At 43.1% G+C, this 22,784-nt stretch overlaps 1 protein-coding gene, 1 long non-coding RNA gene and 1 pseudogene across 7 annotated transcripts in view; 1 reads left to right on the top strand and 2 right to left on the bottom strand.

The window, feature by feature from the left end:
• Positions 1-436: 436 nt before the first annotated feature.
• On the bottom strand, positions 437-3,741 carry LOC110287949 (xyloside xylosyltransferase 1 pseudogene; annotated as a pseudogene).
• Positions 3,742-13,244: 9,503 nt separating this feature from the next.
• LOC110288817 (patr class I histocompatibility antigen, A-2 alpha chain-like) lies at positions 13,245-16,671 on the top strand. Of its 4 annotated transcripts, none has more exons than XM_021155063.2 (6): positions 13,245-13,404; positions 13,645-13,914; positions 14,153-14,428; positions 15,002-15,277; positions 15,404-15,506; positions 16,281-16,671. In XM_021155063.2, exons 1-5 carry the CDS (start codon positions 13,335-13,337, stop codon positions 15,502-15,504), a joined length of 993 nt encoding a protein of 330 aa, XP_021010722.1. In that variant the 5' UTR covers positions 13,245-13,334; the 3' UTR covers positions 15,505-15,506; positions 16,281-16,671. The 4 variants fall into 4 exon arrangements, with proteins under 4 accessions (XP_021010722.1, XP_085689293.1, XP_085689295.1 ...); XM_085833167.1 differs by having other exon boundaries at positions 15,002-15,284; XM_085833169.1 differs by lacking the exon at positions 16,281-16,671 and adding an exon at positions 15,720-16,274.
• A 2,364-nt stretch (positions 16,672-19,035) lies between these two features.
• Positions 19,036-22,784, bottom strand: part of LOC147000419 (uncharacterized) — a 36,797-nt gene continuing 33,048 nt past the window's right edge. For all 3 annotated transcript variants that reach the window (XR_015045965.1, XR_015045963.1, XR_015045964.1), the window contains one exon: positions 19,036-20,312. This is a non-coding gene — a long non-coding RNA (uncharacterized LOC147000419). The remainder of the gene's footprint in view (positions 20,313-22,784) is intronic.

Raw genomic sequence — 22,784 nt, 5'->3', positions numbered from 1 at the left:
CAATTGTACTTGTGACCTGGTACTTGAGACTTGAAGTGAATTCCTTGGAGTGAATCTAGTGCATGCCTTGGCATGGCCAATCTCTGTCCTTTGATGGTAGATTTGATTCTTTAGTGGAAGTCAGGTCATCTGGAGCAGGTAGACGGACAAGAGAAGATGGGGTTCTGGGATATAGTAGAGATAAGAGCTGTGGACACTATAATAAGGGTTTTTTTGTTTGTTTGTTTTGTTTTTTAATGTGCTCAGTCTTCATCTAAAGAGGTGCTGCTCTTGAAGCCAGCACCAAGCAACATGAACATCCGGAGGAGGTACAAAGCCTCCTGGGAAAGGATGTGGGACTGTGACATTCCTTTGGAGGCTTAAGCCCTGGGTTGCTTGTTAAAACCCTGACCAGGCATTCAGTGCTCACTGGGAGCCACAGTAGCACCCACCTCTTCTCTCACCAAGCATTAGAGCATGCCGCTTGAAATGCTTAGTTGGTCTAACAAAGCCAGTTCTTTACAAGGGTTTTGATTCCATGTGGACAAGGGTGCAATTCTCCTTCCTTCCGTATCTTCAACCACCTACTGGAAGACACCTGTGTCAGTCCTTCAGGCTGCCCTGGAGGAAAACGGCTCGAGCAGCAGCAAGGCTCAGCTAAGCTTCTTTGGATGTCAGCTGGACAGGAGCCAGCCAGCTGGGAGGTCTGCAGCACCTCGCCCCTAAAGGGTGCCCTAGCAGAGTCTCACTTTCTTCCCCAGGCCTGGGAGCCCCACCAGCATCGCGGGTGAGCTGGTGCCTAGTCCTCTGGGATGGGCGTTTTGCAATTCCCATGGTAGATCTTGACGTGGCCCTCACAGTGGAAGTATGCCTGGAAGACATCGCTGTAGCCATGGTCCCTCCACCAGGTGCACAGCTGCCGGTTCCAGGTGCAGTCCAGCACATGGAAGAATTCAGGGTGCTCCATGCCAATTATGGTGAAGAAGTCCTGGTCCCCCAAGTGACCCCGGAAGTGGTACTTGTCAGCAAGCTGCTGTACCCACGCAGGCTCCAACAGATGGCTGTAGAGCAGAGACTGGCGCATGGCCTCCAGGTTCAGCAACATCACTCCACTGTTGAAGCCAGGGAGTCCTTCAGGCGGAGGGTCCCCAACTCTGGTCTTGGGGTTCTCATGGTGGAACTGCCAGAATGTGTGCCTGTACACAGGCTGCATCTCTCTGGCTATGCCTATAACAGCACCTGGCAGGAAGTTGTAGAACTCCTCAAACAGCTCTCGGATGTTGGTCTTATACTTCAGGTCAAGGTCCAGCTGGATGATCCTCGGGATCTCTTTGGGCATGATCTAGTGCATGGCAACCGAGAGGAAGAAGATGGAGTCGCTGTAGTAGGTTCCCGAGCAAGCACTGAAGTACTTCTGCATGGCCTCCACGACGGGGAAGAGCTTATCTGTCAGCACAGCAACATCATGGAAGATGACCTTGCACTTGAAGCCGGCGGCGAGCGGCAGGAGCTCCCGCAGCAGGGCTTTGGCCACCTCGCGGCTGGCCTCTTCGCTCACGAAGTGGAGATTAAGCACCTCGTGCGCCTCGAACTTGGCGAGGCGCAGCAGGGAGCTCAGCGCCACCCGAGCCTTGGCCTGCAGCAGCGCGTTGTGCTCCGTCTGCCTTGGTGAACATCATCAGCAGGTGGTAGTCCACCGGGACCACCACGCCGCCCTCCAGGCTCTTGGCCTTGACCCCGGAGGCCGGCGCCCCGGAGCCCCGGGCCAGCTCCGGTGCGGGCGGCGTGGGCGCGGCGGCCCCGGCGCGGGCCTCCTTCAGCCTCTTGGTGGCGCTGGAGAAGGTCTCCGGGCCGGAGCCCAGGTAGTAGAAAGCGCACACCGCCAGCGCCGCGGCCAGCAGCAGCGCGCAGTAGTGCGAGCGCACCGCGCCCAGGCGCGCCATGGCTCCAGCGCACGCAGCTCCGCCTCGGAGGAGGCCCAGCAGCCGAGCCCACTCAGAGCAGCACTCTAAGGCCCCAAGCCCCGCAGCCGGTGGCGGCCATGGACTTTTTAATCAAACAAAAAATCGGAGGGAGATCACAAGTCTATAAATATAGAAATATGATGGTATTGATGCACTGCAATGCTCATGAAGTACTTTGGCTCTTTTGCTTTGTAATCAGTACGTTAAAGAGACATTCACACATTTCAGAGATTGTTTAAATTCTGACATCTAGAATTATGGTGACATGAACATATGGTGACTTTAAGTGTGCAATTAAGACCTTGCTTCATGTTGCTGGAGAGAAGGCTCAGTGCTTAAGAGCACTGACTGTTCTTCCAGAGGTCCTGAGTTCAATTCCCAGCAACCACATGGTGGCTCACAACCATCTGTAATGAGATCTGATGCCTTCTTCTGGTGTGTCTGAAGACAGCTACAGTTCAACATTCTTAGCATCAGGGAAATGCAAAGCAAAACTACTTTGACATTTCACCGTACACCTGTCATAATGTCTAAGATCTATAAGACAGGTGATAGAGTATAACTTTAATTTTTTCAATGCCTGCTTTTAAAGATGATCCATAAATGTTTTAGCCTCCCTTCTAATCCATCACCCACCAGAAGTAGTGGGAAGGAAAGGATATGGGGGAAGTAAACCTGTTTTGAAATGATTCTTTGGAGTAAATCCCTTCTGCATTGTCAGAAAATCAACAGTTCGGTTCCCAGCATAGCAAAGGCAGCTGAATACACTCACAAACAATTCATGGATATACCAGAAGTCCAGTTTGGTAGAGTCAGAACAGCAAACACAATCAGCAGCAAAGACCCTACCTAGCAGAACAGGCAGGCCTCAGCCTACTTGGCACAAGTCAGCTGGACAAGAGCCAACCTGAATGACAGGAAAAGTTCTCTGCAACAAAGTGAAGACCAGCAAAGACTCAAGACCAACACAGTGCATAGCACTCTACATGCAGCCAAACTCTAGTCACAGTCCATTGAGTCCTATTTATACTCCCTCCAAGCATCACATATCCTCCATGGGGCTTCCCTCACCACCTGTCTTAACAGAGCAGTGAGACTCTCTCAGCTGACATCAATCTGCCGATTGGCCTGAGTACACAGAAGCAGCAAGAAGCCATCAACATACCAGGAAAAGGTTTTTTTTGGTACATATCTCTCTATGAAGTCCTGACAAAAGGAGCTCAACTATGCCATGTAAGGCAGATCAATGCATGCATGTCATTAGCAAAGAATCCATCACATCTTTTTTTCATGTGCTTGCTTTAGCAGAATATTCTTTCACCTGTATCTGCTTCAGTGAGATGGTCCTTCACATGATTGCCCCAGCAAAACGCCATCAGACACAACTGACTTTGCAAAGAACCTTAGAGTTTCTACTTCAATAGAATAAGGAGATAGGGGTGGGAGCAAATAGTTACTGAATGTAAAATAAATAGTTATGGATAGATGGGATGCTGGGATAAGAGGATCTAGTGGGGAGGTGGAAGGGAGAGCGGGGAATGAAGGAGGGAATACATGGAGAGACAGCTAAAATTAAGGGCTATATTGGGGTAGTATGGAAACCTAATACATAAGATTCTAAATGACCACAACTGTAAGCTCCACTGAGGACCAATCAAAATAATGGTCAGTTAGAACTGTTCTGTCTAGCTAGGGAAAATAGCTTGAGTCAGAGCCGACCACCAGGCAGCAGATCCTGCACCTGTACATGAGCTCACTGTGGCTTTTCCTTCATAAGCCGGCCCTGAGAAATGTTCATCATCATAGCTCAGCCCCCAGATACTGAGCTGTGGCTCTGATGGATCAGTATTAGGGTGCATATTCCATAAATCATCCCTATCTTACTGAGATTGGTTTCCATGTGGTTTGTGGGCAGCTGGTGAACCCACAAACCCAACAGTCACATCTTAAGCTTATTGTGCAGATATGATTGGGTCAATTGTCACCAGGAAAATTTTTACCAAATTTTGTGTTTAAATATGCCTGAAATAAACTAATTGGTGTCAGACTCTTTAAGTTTGAACCAACACTGGCCTCTTAATCTTGTTAAACCAACTACCTCCTTGCCTCCCAGAGATCATCTCTCTGCTTACCGTGGTTGTCTCAGAGACCACAACAATATTTTATTTACCATATCATTATCCCTAGGAAGCCAGTTTGTTGTCTAAAGAGAGACAAAAGGTGAGTGGATCCAGAAGGGAGGAGAGATGGGGAGGAACTCGGAGGAGTGCAGGGAGCAGAGAACCTTCTCAGGATATACTTTGGGAGAAAAAAGTCTATTTTCAATAAAAGGAAAAAACATCGAGAGATGACTGCATGTTTCCATGCTTGTCCTCAGCTCAACTTCTCCACTCTGATACAGTCAAGGATGCACCACCCACCACTCCAATCCAATACAGAGAATCTTTGGTTGAGACTCAACTTGAATGATGAGTAGAGGCTGACTGTGAACATTTCCCATTTCATTTCATACGCCTGGCATCGGGAAGACTGCTTGTCCTTCCTACACTTGTCTATGGAAGTGACAGGGAAAGGTGGGTGTGTAATGGAAAGATGAACTCCTGGGTTTTGCATCTCTAGAGTCCTGTTTTTCACCTCAGACCCACCTCTGTGGCCTGGTATCCTGGAAGCAGTGTCTGGGGACTTGATGCTTACTGTAAATCCTTTTGATGGTTCTGTTGACAACATCCTTCTGAGTCCAGCTTGGGGGAGACTAAGTCAGCAATTCTCAATCTTTCAGCACAGGATCTCTACACACTTAGAATGTGAAGGGACCTCAATGTAATTCTGCTTATGTGGATTTTATCAAACCATACTGACCATGCCTTGAACTGAGAGCTTTGAAACATTTGGCTTATTGAGGATATTGTAACTACTTGCTTATGAGTATGACGTATTAAAAGAGAATTAACTATTTTTCAATGCACAATTATGTTGCATAGAATACACATTTATTTTTTGGTGCTTACATTCTGGCAAGGACCTTTATCTTTTCCATCAATTAGTAGATTGTTTCTTCTTCTAAAACAGCTCTTTATTTAATTTAAGAAAATTCACCTTAACAGAAACATGAAGGCTATATATATATTTATGTCTTTGTTAATGTGTGTGTCTCTGTGTGTGTGTCTGTCTGTCTGTCTCTGTCTATATCTCTATCTGTGTGTGTGCATCTGGCTGTCCCTGTCTTTCAGTCTCTGTCTGTTTCTCTGTCCCTGCCTCTGTATATGTTTATTTGAGTGTCAGGGGACAGTAATTGAATATTCAGTTGCCTGTCTATGACAAAGAGAAACCATAAATACTGGAAGTGTAATTAGAGAAGGTTGTGGTTAGCAAGTCTATGCTGGAAATCCAGTTCTGATCCTTTGCAAGAACAGCAAGTGCTTTTCATTGCTGAGTCATCACAGCAGCCACAGGAGATTATATTTCTTCATATTTAATAATTATAATAAAAGTTTATTTTAAGAAAGTTAAAATACTTTATGAACTAATCAATAATTTTATTAATATCATCAGAATATTTTGGAAGATGGGATATAGTTATATAAACTACCCTGGCCTGGGACTTGTTATGAAAATCAAGGTGGTCTGGAGCACCAAGATCCCTTTGCAACTGCCTTCTCTATGCTGAGCTTAATGGCAAAAGGTCTGGGCTAGAGAAATATATCTCAGCAGGTAAGAGCACTGGCTGGTCTTCCAGGGAAACTGTGTGGGATTCCTAGTATCCACATGGCTACTCAAAACGCTCTATGACTGCAGTCTACTGGGACCCCAACCTCCTTTCTGGAGAGATTAGAGTACAGTGACCTGCATAATGACAAGATGCCCAAGCAGGATCCACTCCACTGGGCTCCTTGTAGAGTTTGTCTTTGATGCATTACTAAATTGGCACGTGTCGCACTTCTTCAAGGTTGTTTTCCTGGTGGGCTTGCAACATCATTGGATCATTTGATGTCTGCTGCATCTACATCCATGGGAGAGCATCGTACATGGCATATGTACTGTGTCCATAAATGTTATTCTTAAAGGAGGTCAAGGTTTGACCAAGACCTTAAAGGTTTTAGTATTCACACATTTAAATAAAAATGATCAAGAAAGTCAGTTGTAAATTGTAAAAAAAAAAAAAAAAAAAAAAAAAAAAATCAGTTTTATAGGCTTTCCCTTGCTCTGAATACTGACATGAAGACTTTTATAATTATTAATAACTTTAGGTACAATAGTTGGGCAAATTCTAAGCTATTCTAATCCTAGAATGCTGGCCTAGGCCCTTTCTCAGCCATGTGGCCTGATATCTGTCAACTTAGCCAAGGTCTTCCCTGCTGCTTTATCTATATCTCCATTTGACCCCTTACACCCTCATTCTTGGCCCGAAATTGTAGCCTTTTCCTCTCCTGCCCAGATTTTGGGTGTTCAGTTCTAAGATTATTGTCCATGAAGAACATGATGGAAAACATTTTATAAAATACTGAGTCAGGTGAAACTTCATAATAGTGACAATACCAAAGTCTGGGCGACAACCAGGTATCTGGGTACAGAAATCAAAATATGAATACAGAGTGCACAAAATTATCCACCAACCAGTCAATATCACCACAAATTTCCCATAAAAATTTTAAGTCTAAGAAGTTGTTAAATTTATGGTGAAGAATTCAAGTGTCCAGAATTACAAGTATTCCTTTGAGGGTTGAGTTTTTATCCCTGTTTTAGCTGAATAGAGAAGGATTGGTGGGATATGGATGGATTCATATTGTACATTAGAGGGCCTGAGAATATATTCATTAATTATATTCTAAAGGAGTCCAGGAAGAGGAGAACCAAAAGCTTTGAATGGCAATAGCAGGGTGATTCTCTATTTTAGAAAAGTCCTCATTTTAAAGATTTTCTTTGTGTAGTTTCCTGTTACATTATTCAGACCTGGTAGACAGGAGTCCAGAGCTGGTGACATACCCAAATGTTTGTAGGTTACCATAATCCTCCATTACTTTCATTCCCAATGTAGACAAATCTAATGTTTTGCCACTGATTCTGTTAGGTGGGAATGGATTCAATAATACGGAGGCTAAGGCTGTTCAAAAAACTCTTCAATGCCTTTTAATTTTTATGAAAAATGTAGTTTAAAATTGTATTTACAAAAGTCATATTTTGGAACAGCACATGGTCATTTCATGACTCTAATCCAGTACTTTGGAAAAAGATACATAGATACGAGGAGTTCAGGACCATGAGAAACTACATGAGATCCATGTATGTCAATGCAACAATAATCACAGCACAATCATAACCAAAACAAAAATGCACACTGAAAGTGGACACTTAATAACTGTCTATGCTACTTCATAAGTTCTGGCCATTTCTTATAGACATGGATGAGTTGAAATACTTTACAATTTCAAAAAAGACTTCCTTATCACTGAACATACCTGTTATGCCAGCACATGAAAGGTAGCACTAGAAATATTAGGAGTTCAAGAATCATTGACCAATGATAATGAGAGGACATACTTGCACAGTCTGAAAGAACCTCCATAAATTAACCTGGGACAAATTAGGCAAGTGGTATCACAAGAGGTGAGTGATGGCCAGAAATTTCCAGTTTATGAATGAAGGAAATTTCTTTAAAATGAAGAACTAGAGAAGGGAGCACGGGGAGACTACTAATTTCTATATTTAACCCTAAATCTCATGTTAAAATTCTAAAAATGAACCTGGAGACACTGAGGGAAATCTCATTACTGGCTTGCTTCTCCTTCAAATATGACTACATTTAATAAATTCCTTTTCCTACATTTTACTATAGGTGTCTCTTTCTTTTTTTTTTTTTTTTTTTTTTTTTTTTTGGTATTTGCAGATCTTTGGTCATTAAAATTGTCAGAGAGCAGGCTTTAGCACTAAACCTTCTGATGATAGTACCACACTTAAATTGTGCTGTTCCAGGAGACTAGCCTTCAATTCCTAACACATGCACAACAACATACAACTATCTCATTACAAACACAGTCAGGGCTTTTTTATTTTTTTAAAATCACTGGGCCATCTGTCCATCCCTGAGATCCCCCAAATAATTCTTCCTGAAAACCTATACCAGTATTCTGGAGCTCTTTCTCTTTAACAGGCCTCCAGCCACTACTTCTCACAGGATGGGGACTTTATGCACACAATCATCTCTATTTATGAAATGAGCATTAACTTTTGCTCTGGTTTGTGTAATTTCCTACTTAACTTTACCAGTATAATTAGAGATGTCTGTAGATCATTTTGAATTCAGACAGCTATTACTGAAGTTGCAGAGACTTTTCCATTGCATATTTTACTGAACTATCCTTGTGTGTTATATTGTCCACCATCCTTAGGAAGTGGGCATCTCTGCCTTCTCTGTTTTTGTTTTCTGTATCTACATGGTATGAGGCCCATCTTCAGTACTGAATAGGCATCTGTGATCTTTCTCCTCAGGATGTCTCTAGTTCCTTGCAGCAATAGGGGTGTGTCTCTGATGGTCCCCAAACCCTGGGTCTTTGAGCACACACAATTTAAGTGTGGTACTATCATCAGAAGGTTTAGTGCTAAAGCCTGCTCTCTGACAATTTTAATGACCAAAGATCTGCAAATACCAAAAAAAAAAAAAAAAAAAAAAAAAAAAAGAAAGAAAGAAAGAAAGAAAGAGACACCTATAGTATTTATTAAATGTAGTCATATTTGAAGGAGAAGCAAGCCAGTAATGAGATTTCCCTCAGTGTCTCCAGGTTCATTTTTAGAATTTTAACATGAGATTTAGGGTTAAATATAGAAATTAGGAGTCTCCTCGTGCTCCCTTCTCTAGTTCTTCATTTTAAAGAAATTTTCCTTCATTCATAAACTGAAAATTTCTGGCCATCACTCACCTCTTGTGATACCACTTGCCTAATTTGTCCCAGGTTAATTTATGGAGGTTCTTTCAGACTGTGCAAGTATGTCCTCTCATTATCATTGGTCAATGATCCTTGAACTCCTATTTTTTGTACCCTGTCTTAGGTTTTCTATTGCTATGAAGACACTCTAATAGCCTCAAGTTCATGAATTCCATGTCAATTTAACAGAATCAAAAAGAAATATGGATTCCATAGATTTACACAATTAACTATAACCTAGTTCTCAAGAATGGCCTAACCACTGCCTTTATATCAGTGGTTCTAAACCAGAGGTCGGCAACTGCCTTGGCAAACCTCTGTATCCAAAAATACTTACATTGAGATTAAAATACAAATGACAGTTGTGAAGTAGCAAAAAGGGTAATTTGATGGTCAGGGGTCACCACAACATGAGGAACTGTTTTAAAGGGATCCAGCATTAGGAATGTTGAAAACCACTGCCGATCAACAATGTAAAAATGGCTATCTTGCCAAAAGCAATCTACAGATTCAATGCAATCCCCATCAAAATTCCAAATCAATTCTTCAACGAATTAGAAAGTGCAATCTGCAAATTCATCTGGAATAACAAAAAACCTAGGATAGCAAAAACTCTTCTCAAGGGTAAAAGAACCTCTGGTGGAATCATCATGCCGGACCTAAAGCTATACTACAGAGCAATTGTGATAAAAACTGCATGGTACTGGTATAGTGACAGACAAATAGACCAATGGAATAGAATTGAAGACCCAGAAATGAACCCACACACCTACGGTCACTTGATCTTCGACAAGGGAGCTAAAAACATCCAGTGGAAGAAAGACAGCATTTTCAACAAATGGTGCTGGCACAACTGGTTGTTAACATGTAGATGAATGCGAATCGATCCATTCCTATCTCCTTGTACTAAGGTCAAGTCTAAGTGGATCAAGGAACTTCACATAAAACCAGAGACACTGAAACTTATAGAGGAGAAAGTGGGGAAAAGCCTTGAAGATGTGGGCACGGGAAAAATTCTTGAATAGAACAGTAATGGCTTGTGCTGTAAGATCGAGAATTGACAAGTGGGACCTCATGAAACTGCAAAGCTTCTGCAAGGCTAAAGACACCATCAATAAGACAAAAAAACCACCAACAGATTGGGAAAGGATCTTCACCTATCCTAAATCAGATAAGGGACTAATATCCAATATATATAAAGAACTCAAGAAGGTGGACTCCAGAAAGTCAAATAACCCCATTAAAAAAATGGGGCTCAGAACTGAACAAAGAATTCTCACCTGAGGAATACCGAATGGCAGAGAAGCATCTGAAAAAATGTTCAACATCCTTAATCATCAGGGAAATGCAAATCAAAACAACCCTGAGATTCCACCTCACACCAGTCAGAATGGCTAAGATCAAAAATTCAGGTGACAGCAGATGCTGGCGTGGATGTGGATAAAGAGGAACACTCCTCTATTGTTGGTGGGATTGCAAGCTTGTACAACCACTCTGGAAATCAGTCTGGCGGTTCCTCAGAAAATTGGACATAGTACTACCGGAGGATCCAGCAATACCTCTCCTGGGCATATATCCAGAAGATGTCCCAACCAGTAAAAAGGACACATGCTCCACTATGTTCATAGCAGCCTTATTTATAATAGCCAGAAGCTGGAAAGAACCCAGATGTCCCTCAACAGAGGAATGGATACAGAAATTATGGTACATTTACACAATGGAGTACTACTCAGCTATTAAAAAGAATGAATTTATGAAATTCCTAGCCAAATGGATGGACCTGGAGGGCATCATCTTGAGTGAAGTAACACAATCACAAAAGAACTCACACAATATGTATTCACTGATAAGTGGATATTAGCCCAAAACTTAGGATACCCAAGATATAAGATACAATTTGCTAAACGCATGAAACTCAAGAAGAATGAAGACCAAAGTGTGGACACTGTGACCCTTCTTAGAATTGGGAACAAAACACCCAGGGAAGGAGTTACAGAGACAAAGTTCGTAGCTGTGATGAAAGGATGGACCATTTAGAGACTGCCGTATCCAGGGATCCATCCCATAATCAGCTTCTAAACGCTGACACCATTGCATACACTAGCAAGATTTTGCTGAAAGGACCCAAATATAGCTGTCTCTTGTGAGACGATGCCGGGGCCTAGCAAACACAGGAGTGGATGTTCACAGTCAGCTATTGGATGTATCACAGGGCTCCCAATGGAGAAGCTAGAGAAAGTACCCAAGGAGCTAAAGGGATCTGCAACCCTATTGTTGGAACAACATGATGTACTAACCAGAACCCCGGAGCTCTTGTCTCTAGCTGCATATGTATCGAAGGATGGCCTAGTCGGCCATCACTGGAAAGAGAGGCCCATTGGACTTGCAAACTTTATATGCCCCAATATAGGGGAATGCCAGGGCCAAAAGAATGGGAATGGGTGGGTAGGGAAGTGGGGGGCGCTATGGGGGACTTTTGGGATAGCATTGGAAATGTAATTGAGGAAAATATGTAATAAAAATATTAAAAATCAAAAAAAAAAAAGAAAACCACTGCCTTGGATAATGCACTGAGTCACATATGCCAGCAGCAGTAGGAAGCTCATTAATAAGAAATCAGAAAACAAAACAGGTGATCACTAGGGAATCGCTGAACCTTGTTCCAACACTCCCAAGAGGGATACCTCACCTCCAGGCAAATCATAGGCTACAGAGTGCTGGAAGCTGACATCTCAGAGCATCATTTCCAGCCCTGAGCCCAGAGCCTCTGACCAGGACTGAATTGTTATCAGCCAGGACTGAACTCAGAGTCACATCACTGGAAGTGGCATGAACAGAGGTGCTTGCAAACTGCACAGAACTCTGCAGCAGCCAATCTAGACTCTCCTCTTTTACAGATAGTGGATCTCATTCCAGATAGCTGAATAAAGGACCTGCCTAAGGAACAACTATTTCTCCAAAATGTTGAACCTGCACATGCTGCCACACAGGATTTGTAGAGCTCTTCTTCCTTCCCAGCCTGGACTCCTTTGCAATCTAGTTAGAAATGAGGTGTTCCTCCCACAACATGAAACTTTTAAAAGTCCATTCATCAGCAACTGATCCCTGACCTAGTTGACTACAACAAAGATAATATCTAAGCTCCCAAGATAACATTGGTGATTTTGAGTACAAGAATTCATCACAGTCAACGTAAGGGCTTCTTATTGCTTCCAAAGTTTTCTATGGAAAATATGTGGCCATATTAATGACTGACATCTTCACAATTTGTATGTAAAGGACTTAGACAAAAAACATCGTATTTTGGAATAACATTCATAGACGTAGCATTCATTCAGTGTGCAAGATTCTCCTCTGGATGTGAATGCAGCCAATAATGGAGGATTCAATGATGTTTGATGACCTCAGTGTGGACAACCTTGAGGAAGTACCACCTGTGCCCATTTAGTGACTTATCATGAAAAAAAATTACAATTATCCCACTTGGTGGGCAAATTCCTTTTATTCTGAGCATTTTGGAGCCAGTAACATGGATATCTGTGTGCTAGGCCAGCCTGGTAAACATAGCCAATTTCAGAGCAGCCAGGCTACATACTGAGATGCTGTTTCAAAAAAAAGAAAAAAGTAATATGAAGGGCTCTTGTTGCTCTTGCAGAGGACCAGAGTTGACTTCCCAGCACTTGAGTCTGGCAGGCCACATGTTCCTTAACTCCAGATCCAGGGTTTCTGACTACCTCTTCTGGAATCTTTGAGTACCTGCCCCTTGAATACACACAGAGACACACAAAATTCATACAAATAAAACTGAGTCTTAAAATTGTTTCTCTGAATATATATGTGCAACTTCATTCTTCTGCGTTTCATATATATGTATATCTCAGAAGACACAAAATCGTATGATCTGTGGTAGGGAAGATGAAAATAAGGACTCCCAGAAATGTGAAATATCCAAAACAATCTTCGAGTGGCATTTACCATTTCAGAAAATTGTCCTTTCTCTTTTCATTCAGCTTACATGCAAATAGTAATCAATATCTGCATTGAATCAAAAAAATCTCAAAATGTCCAGTTCCTACCATAATAGATATGGATTGCGACAAACACAAGCACAGTCACCACAGAAGGCTACACAAAGACTAAGCGTGTACAGAGTTTCTAACATTGAAATGTTAGACAATTGTTGACTTACAGGCCTCTGAGCTAGGAACCAAGGATGTTGTAACTTGGACCAGAAGGACAGACTAGTGTTTAGACACTGATGCCAGAATACAAAGCTGTAGAACTGGTGCAAGTTGGGGAATTAGTACCCTAGAAATCCCCCAAACCCAGGAATTGATCTCTCCAACACCCACCCCATCAGGTCTACGTCACTGCCTTTGGGAAATCTAAGAGAAGCCAATCAGCATCAGCCACATCAGGTTATAAAGTGAAGACATACTAGTCCTGATTGAGACTCCACTCATCAGAGAAGATGAGGAACCCTGGATGCTGCACACTCCTCCTCCTCTTGGTGGCCATGGATTTGAACCTGTATTGTGCAGGTGGGTGTGGGACTGGAGGGAATTGGCCTTTTGGGGAGCAGGAAATAGCACCTGGAATCCTCATCTCTGCATCTTCTCCCTTGCCTAACCAGAGCCTCGCTGATCCCCTAGCTGGATCACCCCTGACCCTCTCCTGCACCTCAGGTCCATAGACACACACCACCACCCCTGCTCTGTTCCCTACCAACCTGCTCTGGGTCCACACTAAAGAGTCAGCATTTCAATGTGCATCACCCACAGGCTCACACTGGCTGCAGACTTTCAACGCTGTAATTATGGAGCCTGGCATGATTAATTCCCGGTTCATCCACATTGGCTATGTAGACACTATAGAGTATCAGAGATATGACAGCAAAGAACCAATTGCAGTTTTGCTACCTCGGGTTTCATGGATGGAGCAGGTGCCATTGTCATATTGGACCAGTGAGACAGTAGGCTGTGCGGAATTGTCACAGGTAGACAGACGAATTCTTCACTTCATGGTGAACAAAAATGAACAAAGAATGGACGGTGAGTCACCTCAGCTCTAAGGTCAGGACAAATCAATGTCCTCGTGGTCTGACCCCAATAAGCTCTATTCTAGGTCCCCAAGTCAGAGATGCATCCATAGTCGAAGGGACCCCTGGAAGCCTTTGACCAGAAAGAACCACAGATTGTGATCTAGTTAAGGTTTAAATTGGGGACAAAATCCCGAGGGTTGGTGGTAAGAAGACTCACAGTGACCAGGGGCTGAATGGGGGTTGGGCAGATTATCACACCCTGCAGGAAGTGTATGGCTGCAATGTGGCTAATGATGGGAGCTTCCTCGGTGGTCACTTCCGGCTCACCTACTATGGCTACGATGACTTATACCTGAATGAGAACCTGAGCTCCTGGATTGCATATGGAAAGGCAGCTGAATATGTGAAGAGCAGGTGGGACGGTGGAGGTGATGCAGAAAGGTGGAAGACTTACCTGCAAGGGGTGTGCGTGGAAAGGCTTCTTAGATACATGGTCCTTGGAAAGGAAGCATTGCTGCGCTCCGGTAAGAGAGGCCCTTGCCAACCCCTTCTGCTTTCTGACATTGTAGCTCCTGCCTCTCTGAGGCCTCCTCCTCAGCAGGGAGCAGCTGGAATACTTACACTGTCTTGCATCAAAGGGGAAAGAGAGCTCCTCGGGTGTCCTGACTCAACATGAGAGAGGGACTCTCCAGAGGATTCAGCCTTCTCCCAGGACAGTTCAGTGTGTCCATTAAGCAGCAGTTCTCTTCCATATGCATTGTGTATCATGGCCTCTCTCAGACCTGATCACTGTCCATGTACGATGACATTGAATGTCTGACTCGAGGGTTGCTGAGTCCCTCAGAACCCCTCCACAGTCAGAACTAGAAGGCTATTTGCCTAGAGGGAGACCCAGAGTCTGTTGTTCTGTGTTGGCGCAAGGTTATTGTAAAATATTCTAAGGAATAGATCATCCAGATCCTGAGTTTAGGCTTCTGTGTGGACTCTGTTCCCTCCCTCATCCAAGTCTCCCATCCTTTCCAGGGATGGTCCCATGAGCACTGCTCAGGCCCCTGGAGCAGTGCAAAATACCTGAATTTTCCAATTGTTCCCCTCAGATGCCCCCCGAACACATGTGACCCACCATGTAAGACCTGAAGGGAATGTCACCCTGAGGTGCTGGGCCCTGGGCTTCTACCCAGCTGACATCACCATGACTTGGAAGAGGGATGGGAACAACCACACCCAAGACATGGAGCTGCCAGACACCAGGCCTGCAGGGGATGGAACCTTCCAGAAGTGGGCAGCTGTGGTGGTTCCTTCTGGAGAAGAGCTGAGATATACATGTCATGTGCACCATAAAGGGTTATCTGAGCCTCTCAAGCTGAAATGGGGTAAGAGGTGGGTGTGAGCACACACTCTGCTGTTGGGAAAATTGTGAGCTCTTTGAAGAACCAGAGCAGAATCAGGGTTGATAGCTAGGGTCAGACTCCTTACTCTTCCTTCTTTTCCATCCTCAGTGCCTCCACACACCATCCCCATCATAGCAATTCTCATCGGCCTGGTTCTTGGAACTTTGGTGGTGGGAACTGTGGTAATTTTTCTGGTGTGGAAGAAATAAAGGTAAGAAAGGGATTGGTGTCTTAGTTCTTGTCTCCCTAGAGATTTCAAGGCCAAGGTATAAAAGTAGCCTGCCTCATTAGAGGAAAGATGTATTCACTCAGGCACTGGAGCTGGTGTGCCGACATTAACTCTATCATGAAGCATAAAGGAAATATAGAAAGATCCACTGCCTCTTGATGGAGGTGATGGAGACCTGATTCTGATTCCTCACAGACAGAGAAATGTCACAGAGAAGTTCCCTGCTGACAACAGACCTACGGAAGGCCATTAAGTCATCTTTACATACAATCTTCTATTGTGTTTTCTCCTGCATCTATGGAGGTGCAGTCACAGATCAATAAACTTACCTGGGGTTTGACCAGGAGATTCTTCTACTCCCACAACTTTATTACTTCCACAGTCTCTCACTGGCTGCCCTCTTCCCACATTAGGGAAATAGACATCTATCATTTGTCTGCCAGTAATTAAGTAGGAGAAGGTTTCTGAGCCCCTTGCAATAGAGAAGACAGGTACTCATTGTGTGTGCTCACACATTTTCTCTCTAGGCCCTATGGCTCTGGGCCCTTAACAGGTCTTATGCTGTACTGCCATAGGCATGGACAGTGCCCAGAGATCTGATGCATCTCTCCCAGTGGGATAGGAAGTCCTCGAAGAACATGTTCCTGAGCTGGGATTACTTGCTAAACTGGAATTATTGTTGGTATGGATGCCTGTTTGTTATCATGGTTTAATAGTCACCAATCAGAATTTGTTTTTCGTTATTTCCTTCCATAGTATAAGATACAATCTTCGGTGACTTCAAAAGCTCCTGACTTTTCTTTCAATGGCTGACACCTGTGTCCAGGTCTCTGTCTCCTGTCAGGAGAGGCAGGTCTGGGAGACCGACATCAGAAACCGACCTTCAGTTTCCAATGAGCTGTAAATTTATTTTTCCGTGTTTAACATGAGGATTTTGTTAATTTCTTATTGTTTGACTTCTTCCTATGGTGTATTTAATGAGTAAACCCAATGAAAGCAAGACGGATACCACAGCAACTCTGTCTTGAGAAGTTGGAATCCATTCACTGGGTCTTCTCTATCTTTTTCTGAATGCCATTCTTTCTCTTCAACCTCATATTTAAATCTGTTCCTTTCTCTTCCCAATAAACTGGAAATTTGATTCATACTGGTTGGCTTAAATTTTTTTCTTTCCAAGTGAAGAATCTTATCTTCACTTAAGTAGAGATTTCTCGTAAGTGACACTTTTATTTACTCAGATTATAATATAAAATGAAAGCTGAACATTAGCTGTGAGAATATGTGACTTGGACTGAGACCAGGGCATGTCCTTTTCTGTTCTAAATATTTCCTAGGCTTAGGCCTGAAAGCTTTCAGCCTCCTTAAAACCTAATCTTCCAAGCTGACTTATTCAATCCCGATTTTCTCAGATTATGACTGAGTTGCTTTATTGTCCTCATACTAACTTTGGCAATCTATTCTAAATATTCTGGCTCCTTCTCATTCTCTGGCTACTTCTGTCTTCACCTGTGCCTTGCATGTTCTCTCTATAATCTAACTTTGTAAAACTGTCATGATAAAACTGCAATACACACACCTCATACCACACCACACTTTTCCCCCTTCCTGCTGTTCTCATGAGAGTTGAGCATAATCCTATTTCTGACTTGTTCTTTCAAATCTTTCTCTACTTCATCATTCTGTCTGGCCCTCAAATAGATGTCACTTTCAGGTATGTTTGCTTACTTCTAAAACTAACCTTGCCTTAAATGCTGGGGATTTAAAGTGTATACTAATGGTGTGTCTGCATTTCAGCTGGATTACATCTTTGGATAGGATCCCTTGCCAGAGCAAACATGTTGCTGCATTAAAATTCCTCTACAATTTCTAAACAGAAGACTTTACACATGCACCATGGAGCTGTCTACCCTACATAAAACTGGAACTGCCCTTGTTCCTGCTGGCCCAAAGGACTCTCTGAAACAACATTGGCCAGGTTGCTTGTCTATCACTGAGCTGCTCTTTTGCTTTGCCTGTCACCTACAACCCTTCCCCTAAAACTATATGAATATCCAGAGAGTGGTTTGTTTTATTTTTGTGGTTGTTTTATCATTGGTATGCTTGTGTTTGTAACACTTGTATGTCTAGTGCCCATGAGTGTCAGAGGAGGGCCTCAGGTACCCTACAATGGGGGTTACAGGCAGCTGTAAACTGTCATGGAGACATTAGAAACCAAACACAAGTTCTCTGGCATAACAACCAGTGTTCTTACCAAATAATAAGTACCAAGAGTCCTAGCAACTAAGTACTCTTTCTGCCCTTTAATTGTGTATGTGTGTGTTTATGTGTGTGTGTTTGTTGTGTTTAAGTATCCTTCTGTTTATGTGACTATGTGTAAGGGGAAGAGAGAGAGAGAAAGAGAGAGAGAGAAGAGAGAGAGATGGGATATGAATGTTTGTGTACAGGAATACAGTGCCCTTGGATGGTAGAAGAAGGCAGTGGAGCCCCAGGAGATGGCATTTCAGACAGTTGTGAACTTCCTTATTAAGCATGCTGAGGACCAAACTCAGATTCCTAGGATATGCTCTTAACCACCGAACCATCTTTCTGACTCTTTGAGTCAGAACTGCACTACATAGTGTTCTAACACTTCCCAATAGCAGTGAGAGACACAGGTATTGTATAAGAGAAAGATTAACTTCAGAGAACTAGGAATCACTACAACATTATTTCTCACACAGACCAAATATGAGACATAGAATTCTCCCAGGAGTAGTGTTTGGCTGCTACTTTCTTTAACCAGATCCATGGCATCCTGGTCCTTTCACAAGCCCTGGGCAGTCCCAGCACAGTGTCCAATAAGTCAGTAATTCTCAATCAGTTCATGGGAAAATGCCCATACATGCTTAGGGTTTATATAGGTCTCAATAATAAATATGCTCATGTGTATTGTATCAATTTATACTGACTGCATTAGGAAGTGCAAGTCTTAAGATATTTACTTCATTAAAGACAATATCAAATAACCATAATCTGAGGAAAAAAGTGGGATTCAGTGACCCAGGGCCATCAAGTTAGTTATTCATGACTGTCAAAATTACATCAGAAATTAACTGAAACTCAAGGGACTAGGTAACCTTGGAAGGTGTGTGTCTGCCTGATTGTTTTTCTTGTTGTTCTTGTCATTCTCATTGTTGTTGTTGTTGTTGTTGTTGTTCTTCTTCTTCTTCTTCTTCTTCTTCTTCTTCATCATCATCTTCTTCTCCTCCTCCTCTCCCTCCTCCTCCTCCTCCTCCTTCTTACTGTTCCTCCTCCTCTTCCTCACTAAATCTTGAGGTGGAAAGACCCACTTTTTATATAACTTTTTACTTATTCCTTCTGAAATTCACTACATGCACCACAATCCCATTCATACCCACCCTCTTTCCATGCAAACTCTCCCTCCTAAAAGAAAAAGAGGGAAAGAAGCCCATTGTGGAAACTGTAGTGTGTCGCAATGTGTCTCACAGTATATTTGTCCATACTTTTTTATTTGCAATATTTCATTGGAACTGCTCATTAGTTTGGGTTAAAACCTCTGGCTTCTGCTATACTATCAATACTGGGTCTTCAACAGGAATCCTGTTGGTTACTGTGTTGTTGACCTGTGTCAAGAAGATCTTACAGCTTGAGATCTGTTGGTCAACCCCTTCACATGCTTCATAGATGGGATATATGTTGGGGTGGGCCAACTCAAAGCCCTGGATCTTTGCCTTGATCTTATCTGAGTTGGTAGTTTAAACTGCCAGATATTCTGCACCATCACCATTAGGACAGGTTCTCCATCACTGCCCACAGCTAGCACACCCAGAGCTATACCCAGCAAGAGACAAAGTTAGCTCTCCTGCACTCATGCCCTTGGAGCAGGTTTGCCTGCACCCATGCTGGTAGGGCTCTATTGTATTGTCCAGGCAAGGTGCAGGGCCTAGTTTGCCAAGAATTGCAGCTAGTGAGGAACAGAGCCAGCTTCATGATCTTGGGGCCAGCTCTCCTGACCTGCCACAGGTGGCAAGAGATAAAGGGAGGGCCTCTTTCCCTCAACCACAGCACTGCATGGCAGATGTGTGGCAGAGCCAGCTTTCCCATGCTCACACACTTGGGACATGCTCACCCACAATCCCTGCAAACAAACTACCAGTAACCTGTGCTTCCTGAGGGAGGTATGTGGCCTGATCTCCTGACTACTGCAACTGCTGAGGTTCAGGGCCATCTTTCCTGCTCTCAGGCATTTAGGCCAGCTCTCTCAGGATGCCCAAGTCAACATGGCCAGATCCACAGGGCCCTCAGACAACAACATGGCCCCAGGTGGCAGCCCAAACCAGGGATATCCACTAGCTATTGATGGTAATATATTCCCTCTCCTGCAGGGCCAGGAATCTGGATGTGATGCTCTACAGCAACATGGACCAGGAACTCAAAATAGCTGTTCCTCATGAATCTCAAATCTCTAGTTCTGACTCTGTTCATTGTTCACACATCCTTCTGCTAATTTTTCTCTTCCTTCTCTCCACCATGTACTTGCTTATCTTAGTCTCACCTGGGGCCTCTGGGTATCTGGGTATTTGGGGTCATATCTGGAGTACTATGCTCTGCCTCTGTTTGGCACTGAGCAGGGGTCATCTCGGACTTGCTCTGTCCACCAAGGACACAGGATGGTAGTCTGGGGATCATCTTTGGCCTGGGGGGAAGACACACTTTTAATCTGGATCTTCTGAATTGGGCAGATACACCTTTATACTGAGCCAAATCTTCTGCTGGCAGCCCCAGCCCCTAAAAAGAACACAGAAGAAGGAATATTTACTACCTCCCCTCACTCTGGCTGGAATCCATTCCTTCACTAGCATTAGAGTCTACCTCAGGATTCTGGTGTATACAGAAGACCCAATGAGACATCCAGTCTCATGACTTGAACATCTACTGGATTCTTGTACTTTCCTTTAACTAGACAGTGATTTTTGTACTAGCTGGACCACAGCCTGTAAAACACTCTAATAAATACCCTTTATATACACACATACACACATGCACATACTCATACATAGATATGCAAATATACACATACATAATATATACACACATAAAATGTACAAACATATATTTATTCTGTAAGTTCTCTTTCTATAGAGAACCTGAACTAATATTGCCTTATTTTGCAGAATGAGTGTCTGTGAGCCCTGATCCCCATGGCTTTTGTTCAGGACAGAGGATTCTAAAAGACTCTCTCTGTTTGTAATATCAGAGCTTGTATCTCAAATGCATAAGGAAAGTATGGGCAAGGTCATAGAGGGAACTTCACCAAATGATATAGCCAAAAGTAATTTGTGCACACAAACACACACACACACACATATCCTGGTTGACACACTTCAGTTAGCAAGAGCCGCTAGCAAAGAATGGAGCTACCACGGCCAAATGTAACATTAGTATAGATAGGTTCTTTCCCAGACCGATGGACTATGATGGATTTGGTTTTTGCTCTCATTTTGGCAGGTGTTGGGGGTATCCATGCTGGACTCTTAGGTCTTAATGGTGCCTCTAACATAGTATCACTTCTGCAAAGGACTTGGCAAAGTTCTGTTTCAATATGTCCTTGATGGGAGTGACCTTGTCTTAGTGTACAATATCTACACAATCTCACTGATTTGTACACATGAATAGAACAGCTATCCAGGCATGGTTGTATATGGTGGTTAAAATTAACTGGGAGTTTATAACCACCTTTGATTATTTAAATCCCAAATAAAAGATACAAAATCTTTACATTCATAATAAGCCTTAAAATCACTAGAGCTGGGAAGATATCAACCTTCTATGCTATTTTGTCTACCTCACTATCAATAACCTGTAGATATGACTGCCCGTGTTCTATCTGAGCTGCTCCTATTCCAACTGGCAGGCCCTCAAGGCCATGCTCTTATGATCTACCCACCTCAAGATGTCTTCTTCTCCCTTCTCTCTCTCCTTTTTGCCTTATCTTCTCTCCTCAGACCCAAGCTCGGCAACTGAAACAATGACTACATCTCTTCTGCACTACTACAGGCTTTCCTATGTTTATTTAATCTAGAGTTTTAAATAAGGAACAAAGTGACAGAGCATTACGTGGTGTATTGTGAATTCCTTTGTCCCTGAGGATCTATCCACCTGGGGGCAATCAATCTTGGGGCCACTGTTTAGCATTACAATCCATAGCAAACAACCTAACTTCAACAGTAGAACCTTACTCCCAACACTTGGGAGGCAGAAGTAGCAGCAGGTGAATCCCTGTGATTGTGTCCCAGCCTTGTCTATAGAGCAAGTTCCAGAACATCCAAGGGTGCCTAATGAGGCATTGATAAAATTAACAAAATAATAAAATAAATTAGAGCAGCTTTTCACATGTCAACCATACTTCAATAAAAAATGATTTAAAGGCTGGATTTTATTCTAAAAGAGTCTTAGAATTCTTGGCTATAAGAAGAGAGCCGGGTTCAAACTAAATTCTTATTTTATAAGACTTCTCCAGAAAACCATGCATAAATAAAATCTAGCCTTTTTTTAAAAAAATATTTTTGTTTATTACGTATTTTCCTCAATTTCATTTCCAATGCTATCCCAAAAGTCCCCCATACCCTCCCCCCCCCACTCCCCTACCCACCCATTCCCACTTTTTGGCCCTGGTGTTCCCCTATACTGGGGCATATAAAGTTTGCATGTCCAATGGGCCTCTCTTTCCAGTGATAGCCGACTAGGCCATCTTTTGATACAAATGCAGCTAGAGTTAAGAGCTCCGGGGTACTGGTTAGTTCATAATGTTGTTGCACCTACAGGGTTGCAAATCTCTATAGCTCCTTGGATACTTTCTCTAGCTCCTCCATTGGGGGCCCTGTGATCCATCCAATAGCTGACTGTGAGCATCCACTTCTGTGTTTGCTAGGTCCCGGCCTAGTCTCAGAAGAGACAGCTATATCAGGATCCTTTCAGCAAACTCTTGCTAGTGTATGCAATGGTGTCATTGTTTGGAGGCTGATTATGGGATGGATCCTTGGATATGGCAGTCTCTAGATGGTCCATCCTTTTGTCTCAGCTCCAAACTTTGTCTCTGTAACTCCTTCTATGGGTGATTGTTCCCAATTCTAAGAAGGGTCACAGTGTCCACACTTTGGTCTTCATTCTTCTTCAGTTTCATGTGTTTTGCAAATTGTATCTTATATCTCGGGTATACTAAGTTTCTGGGCTAATATCCACTTATCAGTGAGTACATAT

Source organism: Mus caroli, unplaced genomic scaffold (assembly GCF_978045245.1).
Source record: "Mus caroli unplaced genomic scaffold, Mus_caroli_1 scaffold_18, whole genome shotgun sequence".
Classification (NCBI taxonomy): Eukaryota; Metazoa; Chordata; class Mammalia; order Rodentia; family Muridae; genus Mus; species Mus caroli.
The sequence above is the reverse complement of the archived record's forward strand: the minus strand, read 5'-3'. Positions and strand labels throughout refer to the sequence as shown.